The sequence below is a fragment of the Schistocerca piceifrons genome, chromosome 1 (assembly GCF_021461385.2).
Source record: "Schistocerca piceifrons isolate TAMUIC-IGC-003096 chromosome 1, iqSchPice1.1, whole genome shotgun sequence".
Classification (NCBI taxonomy): Eukaryota; Metazoa; Arthropoda; class Insecta; order Orthoptera; family Acrididae; genus Schistocerca; species Schistocerca piceifrons.
Genome location: NC_060138.1, coordinates 708,498,194 through 708,525,828, shown reverse-complemented (window position 1 = coordinate 708,525,828; position 27,635 = coordinate 708,498,194). Strand labels below are relative to the sequence as shown.

Sequence of the window (27,635 nt, the reverse complement as noted above, 5' to 3'; positions counted from 1 at the left end):
CATTTCTTCAGCATTTCTAATATTATTGAAGGAATTGGCAACCAAATGAATATTCCAATTGGTATACAGAATCTGTGAAACTGGAGACATAACATCACACTTTTGGAAAATTATCATCCACATAGTCACAAAGATAGCAAGGACAAGTAAGTGTGAGAACTATCGCACCTATTTGGTGGTGGTTTTTTTTTTTATTTTATTTTATTTTTTATTTTCAGTGTATGAAATATGTACATTAATATTTCAAAGTGTTATTGAAGTGCAGTTTCATTAAATTTATTATCCAGTTGATTATATTGAACTTGCTTATCTCAGTGATGCTTTTAGTTTTACTAAAAGTTTGAGTAATGAAAAGTTTTGGCTTATTGAAACTTCTACAACAATACATATGAAAGAACATTTTGAACTGACTGACAGAATCTGAAATATTGCCAGTATCTATTCAAAAACACTCATTCCACTCATTCTGTGAACATACTTAGAAGATAACTGACATTTAAAGCTCAGATGTTCACAATTTTCCAGTGCCAAGTTTACTCTTGGGCTTACCAGGTTATGAACATTGACACTGCACTATACTGTACTATTTTCTGAATCAGTTGACAACTGTCACTGACTGGTTATGCCACTAATTATGATTTTGAATAATTTAACATAATGTTATATAATTTTCAAGACAGAAGCCTTACCTATGTAAGGTATTGCGAACACAGACACATAAGATGGTTTTATATACTTTGATAATTTACTAACCTTCTACACATTCCATGAACTAAATAATGGTTGGGATTTTTAGTCCAGTTAAAACTCAACTTAGCTCATTTTAAAAACATTGTGTAGTTTGAGAATAACAAATACCTGTGCGCCAGTCTTTACATAGCCCACCTCAATCAAAAATCTCCAGTTTCCAGGATTCATTTGTCATGTTAACATCTTGAGTCAATGTCTCCATCCCAATATTATATACACAACTTCTATATATCTGAAAGTTTGTGACCAACAAGCAATCTTGTAACACTGTCATGTTGGTTTTAGCATTTGTACAGAAAGTAACTATTTTGGTAAGTATGAATATGTCTCATGCACATTATTAAGAATGTAACATCTTTGTAGTGGGAAGTGTCAAACAAGCTAGTGACTAACTTCTCAATAAAAGGTTCATGTAGATTAATACACATGCACCCACTGAGTGGTAATGTTGCACAAAATGTTACTATTTTGATGCAGTATTCAATTCTGGTGATTTTATTGAAAACTATAATGTGTTCACTGTTAATGTCATATCTCTAATCCTGTCATGTTCAACAGTTTCTCACTGGGTCAAAACCAAGTTACTATATTGTGGACAAGGGACAACTTTATGGAATGAAATGCAATTCCCTTTAACTGTGTACTATATGAGTGGAACTGGCTATCAAAATCTTCTATGTGCAGATAAAGTGGGAAGGGGCCACTTAATTTTAATTACAGTATTATGTACCTAATTTGGCCACAATCCTTTCTATTGTAGGTTTCCAATATGTTATCCCATAACATCATGATTGAGACTTCAACACATGTGGAACTGAGCGTATTACAGGTAATGGGTACATTGCAAGAAGAGGGATTAAAATTGAGGGCAAAAGGAGATTACCCATAAGATTCAGTGATGACATGGCTGTTCCTCTGTGAAAGTGAAGAATTACAGGATCTGTTGAATAGCATGAACAGTAATCAGTACATAATGTCGATTGAGAGTAAACAAACGAAAGGTGAAAATATTGAAGAGCATCAAAAAAGAGATAAGCAATAAACTTATCATTAAAATTAGTGACCATGATGAAAGTGAAGTAAAGGAACTTGGAAGCAAAATAACACGACAGACAAAGCAAAGATATAAAAATACAGACTAGCACCACCAAAGTGGGCAGTGTTGTGCAAAAGAAATTTCCTAGCAACAAACATCAGAGATAATTTTAGGACGATATTTCTGAGAAGGTGCATTTGGAGCACAACATGTATGGTAGCAAATCATGAAATGTGTGAAAACCAGAAAAGATGAGAACTGAAGCATCCGGGGCATGGTGTCATAGAAGGAAAGTGGACTGACAGCATTAGGAATCAGGAGCCTACACACACAATCATTGAGGAAAGAAACACATGAAAAAGACTGGAAAGAAGAAGAGACAGGTTAATATGACGTGTTAACACATCAGGGAATAACTTCCAAAGTACTAAGAGCAGCTGTAAAGAGTAAAAATTGTAAGAGAAGAGTGGAACACACCCAACAGATATGAGAGAACATAGGGTGCAAGTGATATTCTGTGACAGAGAGCTTGTTACAGCAGAGGAATTTGTGGCAGGGTGTGCTAAACCAGTCAAAAAACTAATGAATAAGTAAACAAAATATGAAAACATAAATTTAAAGTACTGCTTGTAACCTGGTAATATGTAATACCACAAACAATGTTTTTAAACATCAGTTTTACCATATCAATTTTTAAGGTTGGGCTTCATCATACACATCTTTAAAAAATGCTGTAACATTTATTCTATCTAGTTATAAATATATATACATTGCAGTCTTTACAAAAGTTCTTAAATACATTCAAGGTACAAATTTGTACAAAATAAGACTTTCAATAAAGTCACGAAAAAGTTCATAAATGAACAAGTTTTTACAGTACGTCAGTTTATCATGGCACCACCAAATGAAGTTCATTTATCACATGTAGCTACCACTTCAGCCCTAAAGATTTGGATGGATTATAATTTAGTTGTCAATGATCTTTGCCTTTTGCTTCTTAATAAAATCTTTTGCCAGTTTTTCTTGTCTGTTCTCCAAAGCTCTCAGAACTCTTGACTCTGAAAAAATAAATAAATATTCTTTGTAACAAGTTTCCAGAGTAATATACCAAATTTAGGAAGCAATAGATACTAGTATATAACTAGCTACAGGCATTGCAGAGCTAAATTTTCATAAGCTGGTTTTAAAGAAATGAATGAACCACATCAGAATCAATTGCACCTCTTATTAAAAACTTCCCCCCCATGAACCATGGACCTTGCCGTTGGTGGGGAGGCTTGCATGCCTCAGCGATACAGATAGCCGTAGTGTAGGTGCAACCACAACGGAGGGGTATCTGTTGAGAGGCCAGACAAACATGTGGTTCCTCAAGAGAGGCAGCAGCCTTTTCAGTAGTTGCAAGGGCAACAGCCTGGATGATTGACTGATCTGGCCATGTAACAATAACCAAAACGGCCTTGCTGTGCTGGTACTGCAAACGAATGAAAGCAAGGGGAAACTACAGCCGTAATTTTTCCCGAGGGCATGCAGCTTTACTGTATGATTAAATGATGATGGCGTCCTCTTGGGTAAAACATTCCGGAGGTAAAGTAGTCCCCCATTCGGATCTCCGGGTGGGGACTACTCAAGAGGATGTCGTTATCAGGAGAAAGAAAACTGGCGTTCTACGGATCGGAGTGTGGAATGTCAGATCCCTTAATCGGGCTTCTGGTCAGGTGACTACAGGGTTATAAACACAAAATCAAATAGAGGTAAAGCAGGAGTAGGTTTAATAATGAATAGGAAAATAGGAATGTGGGTAAGCTACTACAAACAGCATAGTGAACGCATTATTGTGGCCAAGATAGATACGAAGCCCACATCTACTACAGTAGTACAAGTTTATATGCCAACTAGCTCTGCAGATGACGAAGAAATTGAAGAAATGTATGATGAAATAAAAGAAATTATTCAGATAGTGAAGGGAGACGAAAATTTAATAGTCATGGTTGAATGTAATTCGAGTGTAGGAAACGGGAGAGAAGAAAATGTAGTAGGTGCATAGGGATTGGGGGTAAGAAATGAAAGAGGAAGCCGCCTGGTAGAATTTTGCACAGAGCACAACATAGATAACACTTGGTTTAAGAATCATGAAAGAAGGTTGTATACATGGAAGAACCCTGGAGATACTAAAAGGTGTCAGGTAGATTATATAATGGTAAGACAGAGATTTAGTAACCAGGTTTTAAATTGTAAGATATTTCCAGGGGCAGATGTGGACTCTGACCACAATCTATTGGTTATGACCTGTAGATTAAAACTGAAGAAACTGCAAAAAGGTGGGAATTTAAGGAGATGAGACCTGGACAAACTGACTAAACCAGAGGTTGTACAGCGTTTCAGGGAGAGCATAAGGGAACAATTGACAGGAATGGGGGAAAGAAATACAGTAGAAGAAGAATGGGTAGCTTTGAGGCATGAAGTAGTGAAGGCAGCAGAGGATCAAGTAGGTAAAAAAGATGAGGGCTAGTAGAAATCCTTGGGTAACAGAAGAAATATTGAATTTAATTGATGAAAGGAGAAAATATAAAAATGCAGTAAATGAAGCAGGCAAAAAGGAATACAAACGTCTCAAAAATGAGATCGACAGCAAGTGCAAAATGGCTAAGCAGGGATGGCTAGAGGACAAATGTAAGGATGTGGAGGCTTATCTCACTAAGGATAAGATAGATACTGCCTACAGGAAAATTAAAGAGGCCTTTGGAGAAAAGAGAACCACTTGTATGAATATCAAGAGCTCAGTTGGAAACCCAGTTCTAAGCAAAAAAGGGAAAGCAGAAAGGTAGAAGGAGTACATAGAGTGTTTATACAAGGGCGATGTAGTTGAAGACCATATTATGGAAATGGAAGAGGATGTAGATGAAGATGAAATGGGAGATACGATACTGCATGAAGTGTTTGACAGAGCACTGAAAGACCTGAGTCGAAACAAGGCCCCCGGAGTAGACAACATTCCATTAGAACTACTGACGGCCTTGGGAGAGCCAGTCCTGACAAAACTCTACCATCTGGTGAGCAAGATGTATGAAACAGGTGAAATACCCTCAGACTTCAAGAATAATATAATAATTCCAATCCCAAAGAAAGCAGGTGTTGACAGATGTGTAAGTCACAGCTGCAACATACTAACACGAATTCTTTACAGACGAATGGAAAAACTGGTAGATGCCGACCTCGGGGAAGATCAGTTTGGATTCTGTAGAAATGTTGGAACATGTGAGGCAATACTGACCATATGACTTATCTTAGAAGAAAGATTAAGGAAAGGCAAACCTACGTTTCTAGCATTTGTAAACTTAGAGAAAGCTTTTGACAATGTTGACTGGAAGACTCTCTTTCAAATTCTAAAGGTGGCAGGGGTAAAATACAGGGAGCGAAAGGCTATTTACAATTTGTACAGAAACCAGATGGCAGTTATGAGAGTCGAGGGCCATGAAAGGGAAGCAGTGGTTGGGAAGGGAGTGAGACAGGGTTGTAGCCTCTCCCCGATGTTATTCAATCTGTATATTGAGCAAGCAGTAAAGGAAACAAAAGAAAAATTCGGAGTAGGTATTAAAATCCATGGAGAAGAAATAAAAACTTTGAGGTTCGCCGATGACATTGTAATTCTCTCAGAGACAGAAAAGGACTTGGAAGAGCAGTTGAATGGAATGGACCATGTCTTGAGAGGAGGATGTAAGATGAACATCAACAAAAGCAAAACAGTTTGGACAAGAAGAGAATAGAAGCTTTTGAAATATGGTGCTACAGAAGAATGCTGAAGATTATATGGGTAGATCACATAACTAATGAGGAAGTATTGAATAGGATTGGGGAGAAGAGAAGTTTGTGGCACAACTTGACCAGAAGAAGGGATCGGTTGGTAGGACATGTTCTGAGGCATCAAGGGATCACCAATTTAGCATTGGAGGGCAGCGTGGAGGGTAAAAATCGTAGGGGGACACCAAGAGATGAATACACTAAGCAGATTCAGAAGGATGTAGGTTGCAGTAAGTACTGGGAGATGAAGAAGCTTGCACATGATAAAGTAGCATGGAGAGCTGCAGAAAACCAGTCTCAGGACTGAAGACCACAACAACAACAACAACAACAACGACGACAAGTAATGAGAAATATCCCGACTTGAGAATTGCCAGGGACCAATATTTGTGCATTGGTATATTATTGTTGGCAGCACTCCAGCCTGCATGCTGTCAAGTGACAATTAATTCATATAATACTATACAGTAAAATAATTAAGTGGAAAGAAGAAAGGAACATTAATGTTTGACATGCCACTGATTACAGGTCATTAGAGACTGGGCAAAAACTCTGGGCTTCAAATAATTAGGAAGAAAATCTGTTACATCCTTTTCAAAGGAACAATTCCTATGTTTACCTGTAGTGTTATAGGTGGAAGCTTTGTAGTAAAAATAAGCTAATTACTCAACACAGTAAGAGAAATATGTTCGGAGGCATGCTGTATCAGTGTTGCATTGCCTTTTAAAACAGATGTGTTTTTTAACAGTCATTTTTATTATAAAATATTGAAAAACTAAAGTAGAAGAGATCATTCTGTAGCCTACCAAATCGAGTTGGTCTGCTCAACTTGAGATGAATCTGCTCCAGTTCCTCAAGCCCTTTTGTCATGTCAGTACGTGGAACATCTGCAAATGCAATGTATGCTTCACCGATAAACTGATTTGCCCCAATGAAGTCTTGATCTTTAACCACAAAATGTACAATACCATTTTTGATTCCTTGTTGCTCTGGTGTTAAATTTCTGAAATACAAAATAATGTTCAGCAATATCAGAATCTCTTAAGTATACACCTCTAACAAAAGCACCATCATTTTACTTACATAGTAAATGTTTCATCATATAATGGAAAAACTGTTTTCTTGTGTGTTTTTGTTCTTGGCTTGGTTACATTACCAAATTTTTCCTCTGGCAGTAAGTGTATCTTTACATAAGGGTCACAGGAACCTGAAAGAAATTTTAACACTTCAATATACTTTTGAGATTATATTTGACAATAATACACATGGAAAAAGTGTCAAATAATGTTTAATCAAATGAATACCAAAGGAATAAATCAAATGGTAGTTTTTTTTTCAGTTATGATAAAATTTTGAGGGAAAACTGAAATAAAAATATTTCTCAGTACCACAGACACCTATACTGCCTGACAAAAAAGATGAAGTATCTATAAGACATGGTCTAATGTCAGTGTAACTTTGTACATGTAAACACCATCAATTGTTATGTAAATGATTAGAACTGCAATTCTCTGTGACAGGCAGAACAGCCACCAGACTGCATTAATGTTGTTCATGTTTAAGTGTTGTTTGTGTTTTGGTTGGCAGGAGAGCCAACACCGAGTTATTAGAGGAGGCCGAAAGGCACGCGTTTTAGCTCACGCAGGCTGGCGTGAGGTCTGGAACAGGACAAGGAAATTAGAATTTAGAAAAACGGACGTAGCTGGTGGAATACTTAACTTTAATCCGTTAATGAAGAATGTCGGTCTTGACAGTACATGAATCAATATCAATAGTAACTGATAATGGTGCCTTGTTAGGTCGTAGCAAATGACGTAGCTGAAGGCTAAGCTAAACTATCGTCTCGGCAAATGAGAGCGTATTTTGTCAGTGAACCATCACTAGCAAAGTCGGTTGTACAGACCTGCCGTGTGGCGGCGCTCGGTCTGCAATCACTGATAGTGGTGACACGCGGGTCCGACGTATACTAACGGACCGCGGCCGATTTAAAGGCTACCACCTAGCAAGTGTGGTGTCTGGCGGTGACACCACAGTTTGGGTTATCACTGTAATGGAGATGAAGATGCATACTCATGCGATACGGCATTATCAGCACTTGTCAGAATACGAAAAAACCTCATTGTGGGTCTCCATTTGTCTCTCATCATGCTACTCATACTCAACATCAAGGTCCCTGCCGATGATGCCAGGCCACAAGGGAGGATTGCTGTACTGTGCACGACATGATGTAATGATTTCACTTGTGTACTTGCCATCCAAGAACTGTAATGGTCTCCCTGCAACATTCTGTGTCATTGTGCATCATACTACAGAACCATACTATGGAATTACCGTCCTATGCATAGACTGCCATTAACACCTCAACACACAGATGCATTTAGAATCATGCCATGACAGGAAAGCATGAACCGCTGATGAATGGCATTGCATTGTGCTCGGTGATTAATTACAGTTGTGCACTGCTCCAGATTAACACTGTTGATGGCCATCGTAGTAACCTGGGAAAATGACCCATTCTTCTACTGTTTTGAAGAGGCACAGCAGTGTTACTCCTGGCATCATGGTGGGGGACATTGTTTATGACTTCAGGTGGTAACTGGTTGTGATAGAGCGAACTATGATGACACGTCTGTATGTCGTGGATGTTCTGCATCATCTTTGTTCCATCTCATGTGACAGTATCATGGTGCCAGTTTTCAACAGGACAACACTTGTCCACATGAGATGTATTTGTACAAACTGTCTGTGTGATGTTGAAGTTCTCCTATCATCTGCAATATCCCCAGCTCTATCCCCAATAGGACATATGTGGAACCAGTTCAGGTATCAGCTCCATTACAGTGTCATTATCTATGACATAAAGGCCAAATTGCAAAAGTTGTGGGCCAGTTTGCCTCAGGAGAAAATACAATGGCTTTATGATACCTTCCAATCCGAATCAGCACATGCATCCTGGCCAGAGGTGGTGCAGTGTCATATTGGAAAGTAGACTCATACTGGCAAGTTCATTGTGAATGCTGACAGTTCTTTGCAATCACTGAAATAACATTACATACCGTCTCAACCCCTGAAGTTACACTTTGATTCCTCCTCTCATTCTGGTTGCTTTAATTTTTTTTTCAGGAAAGGTATAACTATACCAAAGCAGTCTAATTCTTAATTATGCACTGGAAGCAGACATCATTATCAAGTGATCATCAAAGTCTGTCCTTCATGCCATCTTAGCAGATTCTTTTGCTTCTTGGTAAGAAAGATAAGCCATCAATCTGATATAACAGTTGCTGTACCCTCATCTACATCAGTTTCTTTTAGCTCATCTGATTTCCTTCAATAAATTTCAGTGCAGAGGTTTTTTTTTATCATAATATGTGCAATCCAATTGGGTCCTTTTCTTGATTTACCTTAGTAGACTTCTTGTTCCTTTCACTCTTTCGAAAATTTCATTCTCTGCCTACTGACCTAATTTTAGCAATTCTTTTCCACAATCCAATTTCAAAACTTTCTAAATATATTTCCTCTTTCTTCCTTTTTATCCAAGGCTCTTAGTCATGTGTTACTGTACTTCAAATTTATTTTGCAAAACTTTTTCTCATAGCAATTTCTATTATTATTGCCATCTCCAGATCCTTTCTGAGGGCTTCCTTTTTGTGGTGTGTTCATTTCTTTATTCCCCATAACAACTTGAGTCTTTAGTAAACAGACTTTGTGAGTAAGTGAAATAGTTCATTTCACCAGGTGTCTTTCCCTCTAGTGTTGTATACACGTATCAGCCAGAACATTATGCCACCTTTGGCATGGATAACAGTGGCAACGTATCGTGGCATGGAAGCAATGAGGCCTTGGTAGGTCGCTGGAGGGAGTTGGCACCATACCTACACACATACAAGCCACCTAATTCCTGTAAATTCTGGGAAGGGGAGCGATGAGCTCTGACGCCACAGTCAATCACATCCCAGATGTGTTTGAACGGGTTCAGATCTGGCGAGTTGGGGGGTGGGGGGTCAGTACATCAACAGGAACTCACCACTGTCTTCCTCCATCACACTCCTGGCCTTGTGACATCGTACATTATCTTGCTGAAAAATGCCAATGCCTTTGGGAAACATGATCAGCATGAAAGGGTGTAAATGGTCTGCACTTTGGCCATTGTGGTGTCTTTTAAGAGCTCCACTGGGTCATGGATGCCCATGTGGATGTTCCCCAGAGCATAATGGAGCCACCACCTTGCCTCTGTTCCACATTAAAGGTGTTGAGATGGTGTTCCCCTGGATGATTATGTATTCACGCCTTCCCATCACGATAATGATGAAGGTATCAGCATTCATCAGACCATGCACTGCTCTGCCACTGTGCCAATGGTCACATGTCCATTTCAGTTGTATTTGCCTATGTCATTATGTTACATTGGCATTGCATGGGTCATCGGTTGCAGAGCCCCATTGTTAGGAGTTTTCGGTGCACTGTGTGCAGACACAGTTTTACTCCGCTCAGCATTTAAAGTATGGTGTTAGTTCCATCACAACTGTCCTCTTTTTACCAATCTGCCCAGCCTACGATATCAGACATCTGTCTTGATGGGTGGCTGCCCAACCCACAACACCTGGACATGGTTCCACCACATGTTGAAGACACTTATTACAGCACTCCTTAAACAACTGACAAGACATGCAGTTTCCAAAATGCTCATGCTGAGACTCCAGATCACCACAACTTGCCCTTGGTCAAACTCAGAGAGGTAGCGCACCTTCCCCATTTTATCCCTGCCAGGTGGTACCACTGTCACCTGGATGGCTTACATCAATAGGTCACTGGTCATAATGTTCTAGTTGATCAGTGTAGACACTGCTCTGAAAATCTTAAGAATGATGTATATAAAGTAACGTAATACAACAACAACTCAGTGGAAATGAGTGAAAGTGTGGGATCAAGTTATCAGAGGTCCCCCAGTCATGCACAGAAAGCTGGTTGTCACATGGCACGAGGCTAGAGTGATTGTAGTTGCAACATGAGGTAGTTGAAGGACTGGGTAAATATTGTGTGTGTGTCAATCAGCAAGCACTGTGGTAGTGGTTATCATTACCCAAAGACAAAATCTGCAAGACTTCAAGTATTTATAGCCCACAAGTTTGGTATTGTTCACACCATTGTTTCACATGCATGGGGAGTATTCCAAACCACAGGCACTGACACCTGAAGAACTAGGGAAGGGTCAATTACAGCAGCAGATGATCACTACATTGTGCAACAGGCAAGAAGGGACACACATCAAACAGCGGACACAACTGCAGCCACATTTAGCAGGACTACAAGTCATACAATTTCAGGCTCCACAGTGGCATGGTTACTGCATGGGTGTGGTGTCTCTACAAATATGCTGTGTTCTTGAGACCTGCATATTAGTGGCACTGTTTGTGATAATGCCTAGAGCATACAGATTTGACCAATGAGGACTGGGGTTGTGTGTTGTTCTATGAGGAGGGCATGTTCCATCTGCATAGTGATTATGAATGTACCCTCATACAGAAAGAGAGGGGAACATGTAAAGCACACAGGAGCATTGTCAAACATTATAGTTTTGATGGTATAGGTGTTACAATGTGGGGAGACAATGTCACATGGCTGTTTTGACCTCCAAATCTTTGAACACCACACACTCACTGGTCTGCATTGTTGCAACAATGTACTGATTCTTCATGTGGGATTGTTCAGGGATTCATTGAACCTCAACTTAATTTTTATGGATGATACTGCACCATACAGCGCAGATGGAGGTGGGGGTGGAAGTGGAGCTGCTCTTGGAATGAGAGGATATTTGGCGAATAAACTGAAGTGCCCATTCCCGCTGACTTAAATCCCATTGAGCACATGTGGAATGCAATGGGGAGACAGACTGCAGCATGTCCACATGTACCAATGACTATCCAACAGTTATCAACCATGCTGGTGAAGGTATGGCACACCCTACCACTAGAACTCCAGACCTACCACGTGGCCAGCACAGGTGTATGTTGCAGGTCAGGTATTGCCATCCATTGTGATCATCCCCCCCCCCCTCCCCTGCCCCCCCACTAAGAACCACGTTCCATACTTTGTAATGCCCAGGGGACCATCATAGATAGCAGTAACTTCAGCGTAATTATTGCCTTTAGATGAGAGTGTCATTTCTATTAACTTCATTGCATTTTTTTAAATTGCCTTTTATACTATAGTGTGAGTTCTTTCTAAGTATGGTCCAAGTTTCATCAAGCTACTATATTACTCAGCAGTGACAGATCATACAACAGTTACTTTCGTCCTTAAGTTTTGCAATGTGTTTACTGAGCTACGTTTCTTTGCTGTTTTCATCACATTTCCCCTGGGAATGTTGCTAAACAAAATGTTTTCCCTTATTTTCTTATTACTTCCATTATTTCCAGAAGTTCCCCACTTCTTCAGAAACCATTTATTCATGTGCATAAAGTATTTAATAATGTTCAGTGTCTCCTATTGTACTTTCATTCTATGTACATTATTCAAAGCTTCACTTGTAGTACTGACAGTTTACAGACCATCAAGAAGTAGTATCTTAAGATTAATAAAGCAGCTATAGACAGTTTTAATAACTGGAGACTTTAGTATTGATTTTCTATCAGCTATTATTGATCAATGAGCTCTACAGTTGTTATTGAGGCTTTTGATTGTTTTCCACTTTAAAATTCTCCATGGAGATTGAAGGACACAGCATAATAGCCTTTAAGAATTTTTTTAATCAACTTGTAAAACCAATAGTCCAATTTAACAATAAAATATACTGACCTGTGAAATACACATTGAAGGGAAAATTGTTCTATCACAGAATCATGAACAGTGACTATCACATTGTTTTAAGAGAAACTATGGGAAGAATGTTGTGGAGAAATTTATAAAGCAGACAGTCTAGATGGAAAATTTACTTCTTTCTTCAATATGTTTCTTGACTCTTTGAGTCTTGTTTTCAGTAAAAAAAATAGGAGGAAAGTTGAACAGAAGTAAAGATTAGGGATGGATCTTGAGAAAGACAGAGGAAAAGCTTCAGTGAAGATTTGTATCTCCATTACCACTAATTATGTAAAAATTCTCCAGCTGGTTACTAAATAGTGCAACAAGTGAAATATGCTTAAAAATGTGAAACATGCTTAAAAAATAAAACAAAAACTATTAGGAATGGATCACAAAATGTACTTTGCAAACTAAAATTTAATGGCATGATATTCTTCTTTGAAGGACACAGTCTTACTTTCTAAGAGGCACCAGGGGATTTCAGTGACAGACTATATCATAGGCATGAAACTAAAGTCATAATGGTGGAACATAACATGTGAAGGACTAGTACCAAGTACACCTTTTTGGTAAACTACCTAAATGATTTTTCAGTATCTTTAAAGAGTAAAAACAGTTAACATAAAGTAAACACACAGCTAATTAAGAAGCTAAGTTCAGCATATCTGCTCTTACAACTGTCTTAATATTTTCTGTTGCAGGCCCGAGTTCAGCTCTTGTGGCGGGCTGCTACAAGTGTCCTACGACAGAGGTCCACCCATCTTCCTCTGTTCATGTCATTTCCGTTGTGCTCAAGGCTTCTCTTCAGCGTTCGCATGCTGTGAACTGGCTTCTGCATGGTGCTTCCACTGTGTGAATGTTTCTGAAACTATTCCAGCATCCTGAAGGACAACCCTCACTTATTCAAAACTGCAGCACTGTCACATACAGCTGTAGTTTTTGCAGGTTCCTTGTGCTAGAAACACATTTTCTGGTAATATGTTTTTGACCACTACTGAGATCAAGAAGCGTGTAATACATGAGGGGCGTTCAATAAGTAATGTAACATTTTTTTCTGAAAGCAGATTGTTGTCATTCAGAATTGCAATACACCATATTATTCCCCACTCTTTTGGCTACAAAACACTATTTTTCAACATAATCCTCATTCAATGTGATGGCCTTAAGTTGCCTCACTGGGAGGGTCTGTATGCCCACATGTTATTTCTACTTTTTGATGTCAGAGCCATCATCAGAGTCATGTGTACAGCTGGCTGGCCCTCAGGAGATCAGCCAAGTTTGTGCAACATTGTTGTGATAACAGATGCCTAGAGCCATCATCAGAGTCATGTGTACAGCTGGCTGGCCCTCAGGAGATCAGCCAAGTTTGTGCAACATTGTTGTGATAACAGATGCCTTGCTCAATGACTCGCCATACTTTGTTCATTGCCAGTTCTCTGTAGAATTCTGCAGGAGCCTCTGAATATATGTGATGCTCTGGTTTCTGGTTTTCAAAAGAAAACAACAGCTCTCCTTGGAATGCCCCTCTATTACATATGCCATTTTGAAGGCCATGTATAGTGCCACCACCTATATAGGACCTGAAGTGGGAATATTCCAATATGTTCCACAACAACATCTGCACTTTTTCCAACTAAGATTGGCTGAGAAAAAAATGTGTTGCATTACTTGTTGAACTCCCCTAATACTTCCTAATAAAGTGGTACTTCAAATATAGTGCCATCTACAGAGCCATAATGCAAGACAAGATGTTCTAGAGTTGAAAAATCTTCAGATGTGAAATTAGGATGAACAACCATCATTGATTGAACTCAAAGAAGAATGTGAATATGAATGTGTGGCAAATGTCAATGACAGTAACAGTCCTGTCAACATTTTTTCCATTTTTTCCCCTACATCAATGGTAAAGCTCATCAAGGCAGAAATTAAGAAGTATGTGAAATCCAGTCCAGATATCATGACAAGCTCAAACAACATGACACCAACAGGCATGTGGAGCTCATAAACTGGTGTAAACTAGTATTAGTTTTTCTTTGCTGTTGTAATTTATGTCCACCTAACAAAGAGAAACACACTGTGTGCATACTGGTCTACAAATAACTTTGTTTTCACAACTTTTGTGGTCAGAAATAGATTCTTTGTTATTCTTTCTTGCCTGCACATAAATGACAATGCCTCATACATACCAAGTAATGAACCTGGCAATGATCCCATGCATAAAATTAGAGATTACCTAAATCTTTTACTTTCACAATTTTCTGAAGCATTCTTTCCTGAGGAATGCCTTATCACTGATAAAGGTGTGTGTTGATCCTAGGGAAGAATTAATTTCCTTGTGTATAAAAAAAAAGGACTTGACAAATATAGATCAAATTATTTGCCTTATGCAATTTGAAGACAAGATATGTTTTAGACATTTAAGTTTACGCAGGGAAAGGGTAGGGAGACAATTCAGTCACTGTCTTGTTTCAGAGACTTTTCTCTGGCTACATCAGCAAGGGATACACAATTTATACGGCCAGATATTACAGTTCATAAGCTCTTTCTGATTTTCTGTGGGAGAACAAGACGAAGACTGTGGGAATGTGCATACCTAATCATACAGGACTTCCTGAACAAGGCATAGTCAACATGAAGCTGGTTATGAGGAAGAAACAATTGTATCGAAAGTGGAAGGACACAAGGGATGGTATGTGTTTGTTAAGTCTTCACAAGATCACAAAAACAGAAATAGAAGTTTGTAGCAAAACAAAGATGACAAAGAAAATAAAATCTGATGCCATTCTGTTCTACAATCTCAATAAGACAGATGTAGACAGGAATGAGCAACTCTTATCTCACTACCCTTTCAAGACAAGGCAAATAAAATGGTGGACAAAACTGTTTTTCCAACTTTTTATATGGGCAGAAGTGAATGCTTTCATATTATAACATAAAACAAGAAATAATCAGGACAAAGGCTGCCATTTGACAATTTTTCTTCTTATGTTATGTGAGCAAAGAAAGGGAGTGTACACCAACTTACTGCAAAAGTGTGTAACTACAGTCTTCTAGGAAGGCATTTCTCAGACAGAATTTCTTCCACAGAAAAGAAGATGCAGCCCACAGGAATGTGTAAAGTTTGTGAAGAAGAAACAAAACTTTCCAGAGGAAAGATTTCAAGAAAATAAACATTATTGTGGGCCCTGACTATAGTGTTCCACTGTACATGCCAGAGTGTTTCAAATTGTACCACACAATAGCAAGTATTGTTAAGTATACCTACTAACAAGAAGCTGTGCAGAATTTTTTGTTGCCAACCATGTACTGAAATTTAAACAAATTTTCTGTATTACATTTGAAGTAAATATGCTTCATTTTTTACTAGACTGAAGAAGAACCTTTCTGTCTCCAAAAAATGTATCCATACTTGTACACACAGTTACAAGAATGAAATGGAAGATACTTAAAGAGATGCCAAAAATGCCCAGGATTCTATGACATCCATGCTATAAGGAGCCCTGAACTCTTAAGTGTTTATACAAGAGTGTATTTGCACACTATGCACCTTTTCATTAATAATAATTAAATACAAGGGTATTTGCTATTTAGCTTTTTCTCACACCCTCCTCCCCCCCCCCCCCCCCCATTTTAGTATGGAATTGTCTTCCATAGCAGTTCACCTACAGTAAGAAAATGTTTACACAGCAAAAGTGGGCAGTAAAAACATTGTGTAAAGTAGAGAATTACACATCAGGAATAAGTCTTTTTTAAGGATTTCTCTATACATTTAAGGCCCCCACCTTCTTAATGGTTTTTGTTGCTGACATTAAATATCAGTATCAACTGATTGTATGTACACAGTCTCAATAAAAGACACCGAAATAGACTGTGGACCCTTTTCTAAGGCTCAGAGTAGAGGTGTGTGCTCTGATGCAGGATGTATTCAATAAGCTACCATCTGACATAAAAAATGAGAAGCTGGATATTTCAATTAGTTCAAAATAAAATTAAAACCTCATTTATAAACTCTTTCTGCAAATTTTTCAGATACCTAGATTTGAGGGACAAAAAACTGTGTTAGCTAACACACACACACACACACACACACACACACACACACACACACACACACACACACACACACACATCCAGAAATAATAACCACTTTCATGGAGGAAACTGAGGAACAGTTCAACCATCCATGAATCGTCTGTTAATATATAAATTTAAGGAATTGGGAAGACTATACTTAGCACAAAGATCCAAAAGAAGGGGACATTCCACCAATAAGTGGGATACTGTCAGTCTGGCTCCACAACCATATTGTGGTGATGGGTCATTACGTAGGAGGAAACAACGCATGAGCCTGATATGACTAACGCGTAGATGGCTTAAAACAGTGGACTCCTCCTGAGAGGAGTGAAAGGAAGAGTGCCAAACTGTATTAGACTCCTTGACTGTGGACAGTTTATTACTAAGAGCAGTAGCACACCGGATGTCATTCCATTTTTGGACAAAGACAGATTTGATGTGGGTCTGCATATCCGCAGCTGGAATCATGAAAGGAAATAGGGGGGTAAGTATCTGCTTCTCTATCCAAACGGGCAGCCAGTTCATTCCCTGGTATGCCCACATAACTTGGGACCCAGAGAAAGACAACTGAGCAGGCAGCACAGCCAAGGCTGAGAGGAGGTCATGGATAGCAGAGACCAAAGGGTGATGACAGTAGCTTTGGTCAATAGACTGCAGGCGGCTCATCGAGTCTGAACAAATTAAAACACTGTGGAGAGAGGCTTGAGAAATAAAAAGAAGAGCTCTGTGAATTGCCAGAAGCTCTGCTGTGAACACACTACAAGATCGCAGCAATAAATGCTGTTCTAAGCCAATAGGAAATGTGAAAGCATATCCCACCTTATTAATTGTCTTAGAACCATCAGCATAAAAGATGGTGACACCCTGGAACTCTGCAAGGATGGTACATACAAGAGGCCAGAAAACCTCAGGCGTGACAGAACTCTTAGGATCCTGGAATAGATAGGCCCTAATCCATGGTCTAGGCACCATCCGATGGGGGGTTGTGGGAGGAAAGATACGAGGTGCATTCCAGTGAGCAGAGATGGAGATCCCAACAGATGGAAGTGAGACACATGCCAACTGGCAATCCCACCCATGGATGGGTGTCAGGAGGGAGACATCCCTTATTGGCAAAGAGCATGGGGTACATGGGTTGGTCAGGGAACTGGTGAGTGGCGATTTTGTAAGAAACCAGGAGTTGGCCCCACAGTATGTGTAGAGGTGGAATTCCCACTTCTGTGAGGAGACTATCAACGGGACTAGTGCAAAAGGCAGAAACAGCCAGACGCACCCCACAATGGTGAACAGGGTGAAGCAGTTTCGAAGTGGAGGGAGCTGCTGAGCCATAAACCTGACTACCATAATCTAGTCTGGGCAGGACCAGAGCACACTAAAGATGGAGAAAAGTGGTATGGTCCACACCCAAAGATGTGTTGGGCAGGAGGCAGAGAGCATTAAGATTGGACTGTGCTACAACATCGAGGAATTGGTCACCCAAATAAAGTTCTGGACAGGGGTGTTCTGTGGGTTGACGACAAAATGCATAACCCTCATTTTGGAGGGAGAAAACTGGAAGCCATGGGATGTGGCCCATGCAGAGGCCCATCGGATGGTGCCTTGGAGCCTGCACTCAGCAGATGCTACTGAGTGGGAGCTGCGCCAGATGCAAAAATTGTCGATGTACAATGCTGGGGTAACCAGAGGTCCAACGGAGGTCACAAGCCCATTGATGGCAATGAGGAAGAGTATGACACTTAGCACAGAAGCCTGTGGGATACTGTTCTTCTGAATCCAAGGGGTGCTGAGTGAAGTGCCAACTTGAACCAGGAAGAGCTGGTGAGGTAAAAACTCAGGGATAAAAATCTGAAGGGGACCACGGAAGCCCCAGTCATGTAGCGTAACTAAAATGCGATGGCACCAAGCCATGCCTTATGCCTCAAACAAGTCAAAAAAGACTGCAACAAGGTGCCAGCAGTGAGTAAAAGCCGGTTGGATGGCTATTTCCAATCTGAGTAAATGGTCAGTTGAAGAGTGTCCTGTCCGGAACCACCACTGATACGGGGACAAAAGGCCCAGAGATTCAAGTACCCAACATAATCTGAAGCTAATCAACCTCTCAAGCAGTTTACAAAGAACATTCATCAGGCTAATTGGGTGGTAGCGGTCAAGAGATGTTAGGTTCTTCCTGGGCTTAAGGCGTGGGATAACTATACTGTCTCATCATTGTGATGGAACGCATGAGCCACATTCAGTTGAAGATCCTGAGGAGCTCTCACCTCTGGGGAATGTCCAAGTGTTGGATCATCTGATCGTGGATGGAATCCGGGCCTGGGTCTGTGTCTTGCAAAGAGGTACAAGCCTGCAAGAATTCCCATTCAGTGAAGGGTTCATTATAGGGCTCAGCATGGTGTGGAATGAAACAGTGGGGGTCTGTTCAACTCTGCATTTCTGCTGGAGAAAGGAAGCAGAACAGGAAGAAGATGCCGATGCCATCACAAAGTGTGCTGTGAGGTGTTCTGCGAGAACCAATGGATCAGTGCACAGAGCACCTTGAAGGTTAGTACCCTAGACAGTTGACTGTCACTGGTGGCCCAGAAGGCTACTGAGCTTGGACCAAACCTGCGATGAAGAGGCATACATCCCAGGGAGGAAACATAGAGCTCCCAGCATTCCTGTTTACTCTGCTTAATAAGGTAATGAGTCTTAGCATGGAGACACTTAAAAGCAAGGAGGTTGGTTTGTGGAGGGTGTCGCTTAGTATGCTGCAGCAAATGTCAGCAGTCTTGGACAGCAAATGCAACATCCTTGGTCCACCACAGTACCTGTCGATGACAATGGGGCCTGTGGAAAGGGGGATAGCAGTGCCAGCAGCATGAAGAATAGTGGCAGAGATGCCTTGCACAACTGCATCAATGGAATTCAAGAGGGAGGTGTTGAAGTGCACAGCAGACATATATATAAAGGCCAATTGGTGGAATGTCCAGTGTGGGGGCCTGTCTGCCTGGGTGCAGCAGTGGAACAATAGAATCACTGGAAAGAGGCCACTGTCACAAAGGTGATCATGGAATGACCAATGTAGGGAAGCCACGAGGGCAGGGGAGGAGATTGTGAGATTGATAGCAGTAAAGGTGCCATGACCGGCACTTAAGTGTGTAGGGGAACCATCATTGAGGAGACACAAATCAAGGTCCGTAATATGTTGGTCAATTAGGAGACCCCTGCCTGTTGAAGTGACACTCTCCCACAGTGGGTAGTGGGCATTAAATTCCCCAAGCAGTAGAAATGGGGGCAGGAGTTGCTGGATTAAGGTAGACGGTGCAATGTGAGGAAATGGCCTACCTGGAGGGAGGTAGACATTGCAAATGGTGAGTGCTGGAGTCATTTGCACTCTAATCACTATGGCTTCCTGGTTGGTACATAGGGGGATCCAGTCACTGATAACATTGGAGCTAACCAGACCCCATCAGATGCTACCCTGGGGCCAGCACAGTTTTGACAGAACACCAGATAACCACGAAATGCATTTCTTGAAGTACAAGATAGAATGCAGAATAGGATGATTTATGTTTTTTCTTATTCTCTTTCAGAGGTGGAGGAGGACAGAGCACAGGGGGAGTACAGGATTCTGCAAGATTCGGAACTGAAAGAGCAGGGGACCTGGGGGCCCACATATGATGCGTCTTATGGCCAAGTGGTGGTAGGAGTCGTCCGGCTTGAGAGACGCCAGGAAGAGGGGTCCTGTGAGGGAACTTTATCACTGAAAGGTGTCGAAGAAGGGGGAATTTCTTTGACCAGCAGGGGAGGGGCTCCAAGACAGGAGGTTGTGGAAACTGCAGGGGAGGGGGAGGGGAGAGGGAGGGGAGAGGGAGATGGGGCTGGGGTAAGGAAGAGGTAGGAGGAGGAAATGAAGTAACAGAGGCAAAAGTTGAAGATAGTGACACTGGATGGAGTGTCTCATACTTCTGGCAAGCCTCAGCATAAGACAGGTAATTGTATTCTTGCGTCTTCTTTTCTCTCTTTTAAGCCAGGCAATCCTGTGAGTGAGGAGATTGGTAGTCAACATAATTGACACGCACAGGTGGTGGAACGCAGGGGCTTCCCTCATGGGGGAGTGTCCACAGTCGCCACAAAGAGGGTCCACCGTACAACTGGAAGACATGTACCCAAAACGCAAGCACCGCATTGGTGGAGTGATGTATGGCTTCATGACACATCTGTAGCACATGACCTTGACCACTTCTGGGAAGCTCTCTCCCTCAAAAGCCAGAATGTAGGTGTCAGTATTGGTGTGGTTGTCTTTGTGACCCTTCTACACACATCAAACAAAATTAACACCAAGCTGCTCCAAATTAGCCCACAGTTCCTCATCAGTTTGCAGGATAAGTTCCCTATGAAAAATCACTCCCTGAAGCATATTCAGAGCTTGGTGAGGAGTAATAGACACTGGGACATTGCCAAGACATTCACACACACACACACACACACACACACACACACACACACACACACACACACACACACACACATACACAAAGAGCTGTGGGTTGGGTGGCAGCAGAAGTTTTGATCAACAGGGAGCCCAATCACATCTTACTAAGAGACTCCACTTCACCATACATGTCCTCAATATTTTCAACAAAAAACAATGGGGCTTTGTGGTGGTGAATGTGTCCCCATCAGTCCTCGTACAGATGAGGTAATGGGGAAAGTGTTTCATCCCTAGACGTCGAGCCTCGCCCTCCTCCCATGATGTCACCAGGGAAGGGAAGGTTGCCAGGTCATAAGAAGCAGCATTCAATGACCACTCACCATTCAGAGAGATGGTTGTTTAAGAACAGACAGATTTTTGCAGCTTGATATGCTTCAGGCACCAAGCATTCGCCCTGATACCACCCACTCTGACTAGGGACTCTCCCCATGGGCACCACCAGGCCACAGCAAGGGCCATCTGGCACGGCGGCCATTGCCAGGTGTTCCAATGCTCCAAGAAGACAAGAAACCATTCCTTGGGATACATGGAGAGGGAACAGCTCAGGTATCAGTAGTGTGATCCATGTGTTGTCAGGTGGCTCAGGTGTATGAGTACGTAACATCCCCACCACACAGACTAGCTACAAGTGCTGGTGACCTAGCAGGGTGGAAGAGGCTACAGAGAGAGGGGAAGAAAGGGGGAGAGGAATCCACACCGAAGATGCTAGGGATGGAGTTCGTCCCAAAATGGCTCACACTGAAAATAGGAAATTTTGAAATGGAGGTCAAACAAGTGAGGACCTAAATGCCAGAAAGGATGAAAGGACAGACAGAAGGAACAAAATTGCAAGCAATACAGGAAACTAGGTTGATAGCCAGGTCGATATAAATCAGAACACCAAGAGAGGGGAAGGAGGGGACAATGGGGAAGGAGTGAGGATAGGGAGGGAGGGCAGGGTGAAGGGAATACAGTCAAGGAAGAAAGAATTGGCTGCAATACCTGGGGGCCCTGTGTGCAACATGGATGAACTCATGAAAGAGGAGGAGGAGGGGGGGGGGGGGGAGGGGGGGGGACAAAAGCATGAATAGGACTAAGCAGTATAGTGTACAGATCATATTTCTGATTTGCTTGTCAGTTGTTAATGTGTACACTGACTGTTCAACATTTCTAAAAGTTGTCCTTCTTGATTGTATCTATAGGATATGATGACTGAATGAACAAATATATTTAACAGGACTAGAACAATGCAACCTTTTCTCACATCTCTCTCAGTAACAATTTTATATATATCTTACTCCTGAATTTTCACCACAGCTCTCTATCACAGGTATATTTCTCTTATTAGTCTTTTTCTTTCACTACATTCGTATTGCTTTCACATTTTAAATATTATTTTCTACTTCGCTATATCAAAATCCTTTCCTCAACCTGTGAAACATACAGTAATCATTAAAATCCATATTGAGTATTGTAAGTTCATTAGTTAATAGACTCTTACATCCAACGACTTCTCTTGTTACTCTTCCTCTATGCAATCCATATTAATTTTGTAGTAAGTTGTCTTTATTTTATTTTGCACTGTTCCCCATACTATATAAGATATTTCTTTGACAGTATGAGATATGAAACTAATATTTCTGTAGTCCTTGCACACATTTGAATCTGCTTTCTTTGCTATAGGGACCACAGTTGCCTTAAGATATCTTGTGGCCCTTTTCTAGCTGCCTTTTTTTTTAATTTTTCAAACAGTGTAGTCTCCTTATTGTATCTGCTCCTGAGCCCTTCAGTGCCTTCGCCTGGGATGTTATTTGTGACCATAATTGCCTCCCCCCCTCACCTCCCCCCTCAGATTTGCTATGGCTTTCCCAATTCTCCTTTTGAGATATTTTAACCAATCCAATCCCTGTTAAATTATTCTTCTTCTATGTCATTGCATTCATTCATGTAGGTTCAAACTTATAAGTGATTGATATTGAGTATTTCCTTACCATTTGAATCCATTGGTCGAAGGTTCCTAGCATTCATAATTTCTACTCTTAGTAAGTCTTCCACAAACTGTGCTCTGATAGTAAGTAACCCAAAGTGTGGTGTCTCCATGGCATTTTGCTCTTCAAGCCTTTCTAAGTGGTAATGATGTATAAGTTCAGATGTCTCCATGCCATGTAATTTCAACATTGAATCTATTTGCTGAAGAACTGGGGAGGTGTTTCTCTCTGCTCCTTGTCTGAAGAAACCTATCAATATATTCAGTGTTTCATGTAGATTTGCAAAAAATGATGGAGGCCTCCTTTTCTGAAAAGCAGAAAGATAATAAATCAACATTAGTAAAGGCAATATTACTTTCTTTACATTCTAATGGTATTTTATAAACCAAAAGCTCTCCCATAAGCAAACTGAATCAGTAAGTCTCTTTGAAAAGCAACTTTAAACGAAGTCAAAATTTTGGATTATGTTAAATCTGACTTTTCTCTTACCTCTAAAAATACAAGTGCAACAAATATACAAGGATCAATATTTACAATTCAGCACAATGTTTTGTTTCAGATAGATGAAGCTCTAACTGGTCTTCCGACTCAATGAAAATTCATTTAACTGATTAAGATATAATAGAATAAAATAAAACAGAAAGAATGCAATAATATTTCTTTATCTTTCAGCATTTGACATGTAATCGGTGTGATCAAAAAGTTTATATACAACAATATGAAAAATTAAGATTGCTACATAGAGGAGACACTGAGTGGCAAACAGGTACACTGAAAATGTTCTGCTGGATATTATTCAGCTATGGGACTAAGTTTTCACACTTCTGCCTTTGGCATCACTATCTGCCACCACCACAACAACAAGAGCCTCCATCAAACCACCTCATAGCCACCAAACCCACTATTACTTGCGTACTACATTTGTCACGACCCCTTGATAGCTCAGGGATGCACCACACACAGAAAGCAGCTACTGGGTTAGCAGAGAACTTGTATAATGCACATGGCTTTTTTTAAGGCTAGGCAGTAGTTTGAGGTATACTATTCAACAATCGCCAGTTTATATGCAGGTAGCAAAATCGAACAACATTCAAGGTAAAGACACTATGACCGTTAAAATTTTGCCAGTAAATTGTTGAAGTATTTGTAATAAAGTTCCAAATTTGGTGCCCTCCAGGAAAGCTCTCACTTTCAAATTAGTCTTGTGGCCAAGAGGTGGGTGAAAACCAAAGTAAAAACTTCTGAGATATTTAATGAGTCATGGAATGTATATCAAAAAGACAGATTAGTGACCAGAGGGCTAGAGGGGGGCGGGGAGTATTCATTGCAGTTGACAAAAATATTGTCTCTAGTGAGGTCGAAACTGAGTGTGATTCAAGTTATCTGGTCACGTATGACAGTTGTAGGTGAAAGCAAGTTTATTGTTTGATGTATTTACTGGCCACCCAATTCTACTGCGACAGTTCCAGAGTCATTCAAAGGAAGTATAAGGACAGTATCACATAAATACCCAGACCTTGCAATTCTAGTTGAAAGTGACTTTAACCTACCAAGTGTAGACTGGCACTTCCATGGATTCATTGAAGGGGGTACAGGCAGACAGTCATGTGAAGTATTTTGGAACAGTTTTCCAAAAACTGTGTTGAGCAGCTAGTTTGGCAGCACACGTGCAATGGAAATATTATAGACCATGTAGCCACAAACAGGCCAGAGTTTATCAATGACATTAGTATAGATGGGGATCAGTGATCATGTCATCATAGTTACTATTGTTAAAATGTTAATAAGTAAGTCAAAATGGCCAGGAGAATGTTTTTGCTAGAAAGAGCAGATGTGCAGTTGTTAGCATCTCACTTAGACAATGAACTGACATCATTTAGTTCCATTATGATGGACACAAAGCAATTATGGGCAAAGTTTAAAAAGATTGTAAATCGTTTTCTGGACAAGTATGACCCTAGTAAGTGGATTAAGGATGGAAAAGACACACGTGATTTAACAATAAAATTCGGAAAATGCTGAGAAAGTGAAAGCTGTTGCGCCGGCCGAAGTGGCCGTGCGGTTAAAGGCGCTGCAGTCTGGAACAGCAAGACCGCTACGGTCGCAGGTTCGAATCCTGCCTCGGGCATGGATGTTTGTGATGTCCTTAGGTTAGTTAGGTTTAACTAGTTCTAAGTTCTAGGGGACTAATGACCTCAGCAGTTGAGTCCCATAGTGCTCAGAGCCATTTTTTTGAAAGCTGTTGCACTTTTGGTTCGAACAATAACGTGCAAATGATGAAGGCCAGGGGTTAGTAGATATTTATACATCTGTGAAAAGATCTACGTGCAAAGCTTATAACAACTACTGCCACCATATCTTAGCTGAAGATCAGACCAAGAACCTGAGGAATTCTGATCCTTTGTAAAATCAATAAGTGGATCTAAAGCTTCTATCCAGTCACTCATTGACCAATCTGGTGTGGCAATAGAAGACAGCAAAACAAAACAATAGTTTTAAATTATGCATTTAAGAAATCATTCATGCAGGAGAATCAAAGAAATACACTGTCATCTGACCACCATATGGATTCCCATGTGGACAACAGAATTATAAGCATCCCTGACATAAAGAAACAACTGAGAGAGTTGAAAACAAGTAAATCACCAGTTATGGATGGAATCCTAATTCGGTTTTACAAAGAGTACCCTATGGCACTGGCCCCATACTTAGCTTACATTTATTGCAAATATCTCACCCAGTGCAAAGTTCCAAATGACTGGAAGAAGGTGCAATTGACTCCTGGCTATTAGAAGGCTAAAAGAATGGACCTGCAAAATTACAGACTAATATTCTTAACATCAGTTTGCTGTAAAATTTTTGAACATACCCCGAGTTTGACTGTAATAACTTTCCTTGAGACTGAAAAGCTTATGTCCACAAATTAACACAGTTTTAGAAAGCATTGTTCATGCTTTTTTCACATGATATACTGCAAAATAGAAATGAAAGGCAATAGGCAGATTCCTTAACTCTAGATTTCGAAAAAGCATTTGACACCATGCCCCACTGCAGACTCTTAACAAAGGTACAAGCATATTGAATAGGTTTCCAGATACGCTAGTGAATTAAAGTCTTCTTAAGTAACAGAACTCAGTATGTTGTTTTCTATGAGTAGTGTTCATCAGAGAAAAGGGGATCATCAGGAGTGCCCCAGGGAAGAGTGATAAGATCACTATTATTTTCCATATACACAAATGATATGGCAGATAGGGTGGGCAGCAGTCTGGTTGTTTGCTGATGATGCTGTTGTGTGTGGGAAGGTGTCAAACTTCAGTGACTGTAGGAGTATACAAAATGACTTAGACAAAATTTCTAGTTAGTGTGTTGAATGGCAGCTAACTAGTTCTAAATGTAGAAAAATATAAGTTAATGTAGATGAGTAAGAGAAACAAACCTGATTGTTTGAACAAAATATTATTAGTGTCCTGCTTGACACAGTCACATTGTTTAAATATTTTGGTGTAGCTCTGAAAATGATATGAAATGGATTGAACATGATTGAGGTATGGAAGATGAATGGTCAAATCCGGTTTATTGGGAGAATTTTAAGAAAGCATGGTTCATCTGTAAGGAAGAGTGCATATAGGATGCTGGTGCAACCTATTCTTGAGTACTGCTGAAGTGTTTGGTATCCATACCAGGTTGGACTGAAGGAAGGCATCAAAGCAATTCCGGGGTAGGCTGCTAAATTCTTTACCATCAAGTTTTAACAACACGCAAGTATTATGAAGATGCTTCATGAACTCAAATGGGAATTTCTGCAGGGAAGGCAACATTCTTTTTGAGGAACACTACTATGAAAATTTAGAGAACCAGCATCTGAAGGTGACTGCAGCACGATTCTAGTGCCACAAACATACATTTTCAATAATGACCACAAAGGTAAGATTTGAGAAATCAGTGCACATATGGAAGTGTACAGACAGTCATTTTTCCCCACATGCTATTTGTGAGTGGGACAGGAAAAGAAATGAATAGTAGTGGTACAGGGTACTCTCCACTATGCACCATGCAGTGGCTTGCAGTGTATGTATGTAGATGTAAACTGTTCTGCCCATGTTTCTCTATTGTTTTACTCTCTTCTCCCAAGATCTGTCACTCAGTTTCTTTCATCTGTACTGTTACATTTATCTTGCTTGTTAAGGTAAGTGAGCTCTCACTGTATTAAAACACATTTGAAGTCCGTAATATTCAGACCACAATAAGCCAAAGGAAATTGTGTCAGCTGATTAAAGACAATGAAAAAAATTACTTATACAAGGCTCTCACAAGCAGGAGCAAGAATTGTCTGTGTCTTCAACAAACAATCTTTTGTGAGAATGGTAGTAAGTATATTTTCTAATACATATTTCTTACCTCTAGATTATTCTCCACAATATCAAGCATAATGTGAGACACATTCTCCCACATAATTGCAAGGATTCTATCAAAATTATCTTCATTTAATTGTGAATGAAGCGTAATTAGGTTATCATCTAGGTATTTCATTAACCTGTCCAAAGTATTGCTGTCTTGATGTAAAAGTTCTGCACCTTCAAGTAAAAATCTGTGTATTGATGGTGTCATCTGGAAAAATGTTAAGTCACTGTAAGTTCAAAATTATTCCAATCACAATGAACAAATCAAACCAAGCATTAATAAATAACAAGTTATTAAGTTTTATATCCCTCCACTCCACCTTTCCGGCTTACACACCGTC

The 27,635-nt window shown here is 40.3% G+C and overlaps 1 protein-coding gene across 3 annotated transcripts in view; it reads right to left on the bottom strand.

Moving 5' to 3' along the window:
• Nucleotides 1-2,506: 2,506 nt before the first annotated feature.
• The window catches only part of LOC124710756 (protein unc-13 homolog 4B), a 178,828-nt gene continuing 153,699 nt past the window's right edge, over nt 2,507-27,635 (bottom strand). For all 3 annotated transcript variants that reach the window (XM_047240952.1, XM_047240951.1, XM_047240953.1), the window contains 5 exons: nt 27,293-27,502; nt 22,898-23,201; nt 6,668-6,791; nt 6,391-6,587; nt 2,507-2,844 (listed from right to left, as the gene is read on the bottom strand). In XM_047240952.1, coding sequence (XP_047096908.1) covers nt 2,753-2,844; nt 6,391-6,587; nt 6,668-6,791; nt 22,898-23,201; nt 27,293-27,502 — 927 coding nt within the window. In that variant the 3' untranslated portion in view covers nt 2,507-2,752. The remainder of the gene's footprint in view (nt 2,845-6,390; nt 6,588-6,667; nt 6,792-22,897; nt 23,202-27,292; nt 27,503-27,635) is intronic.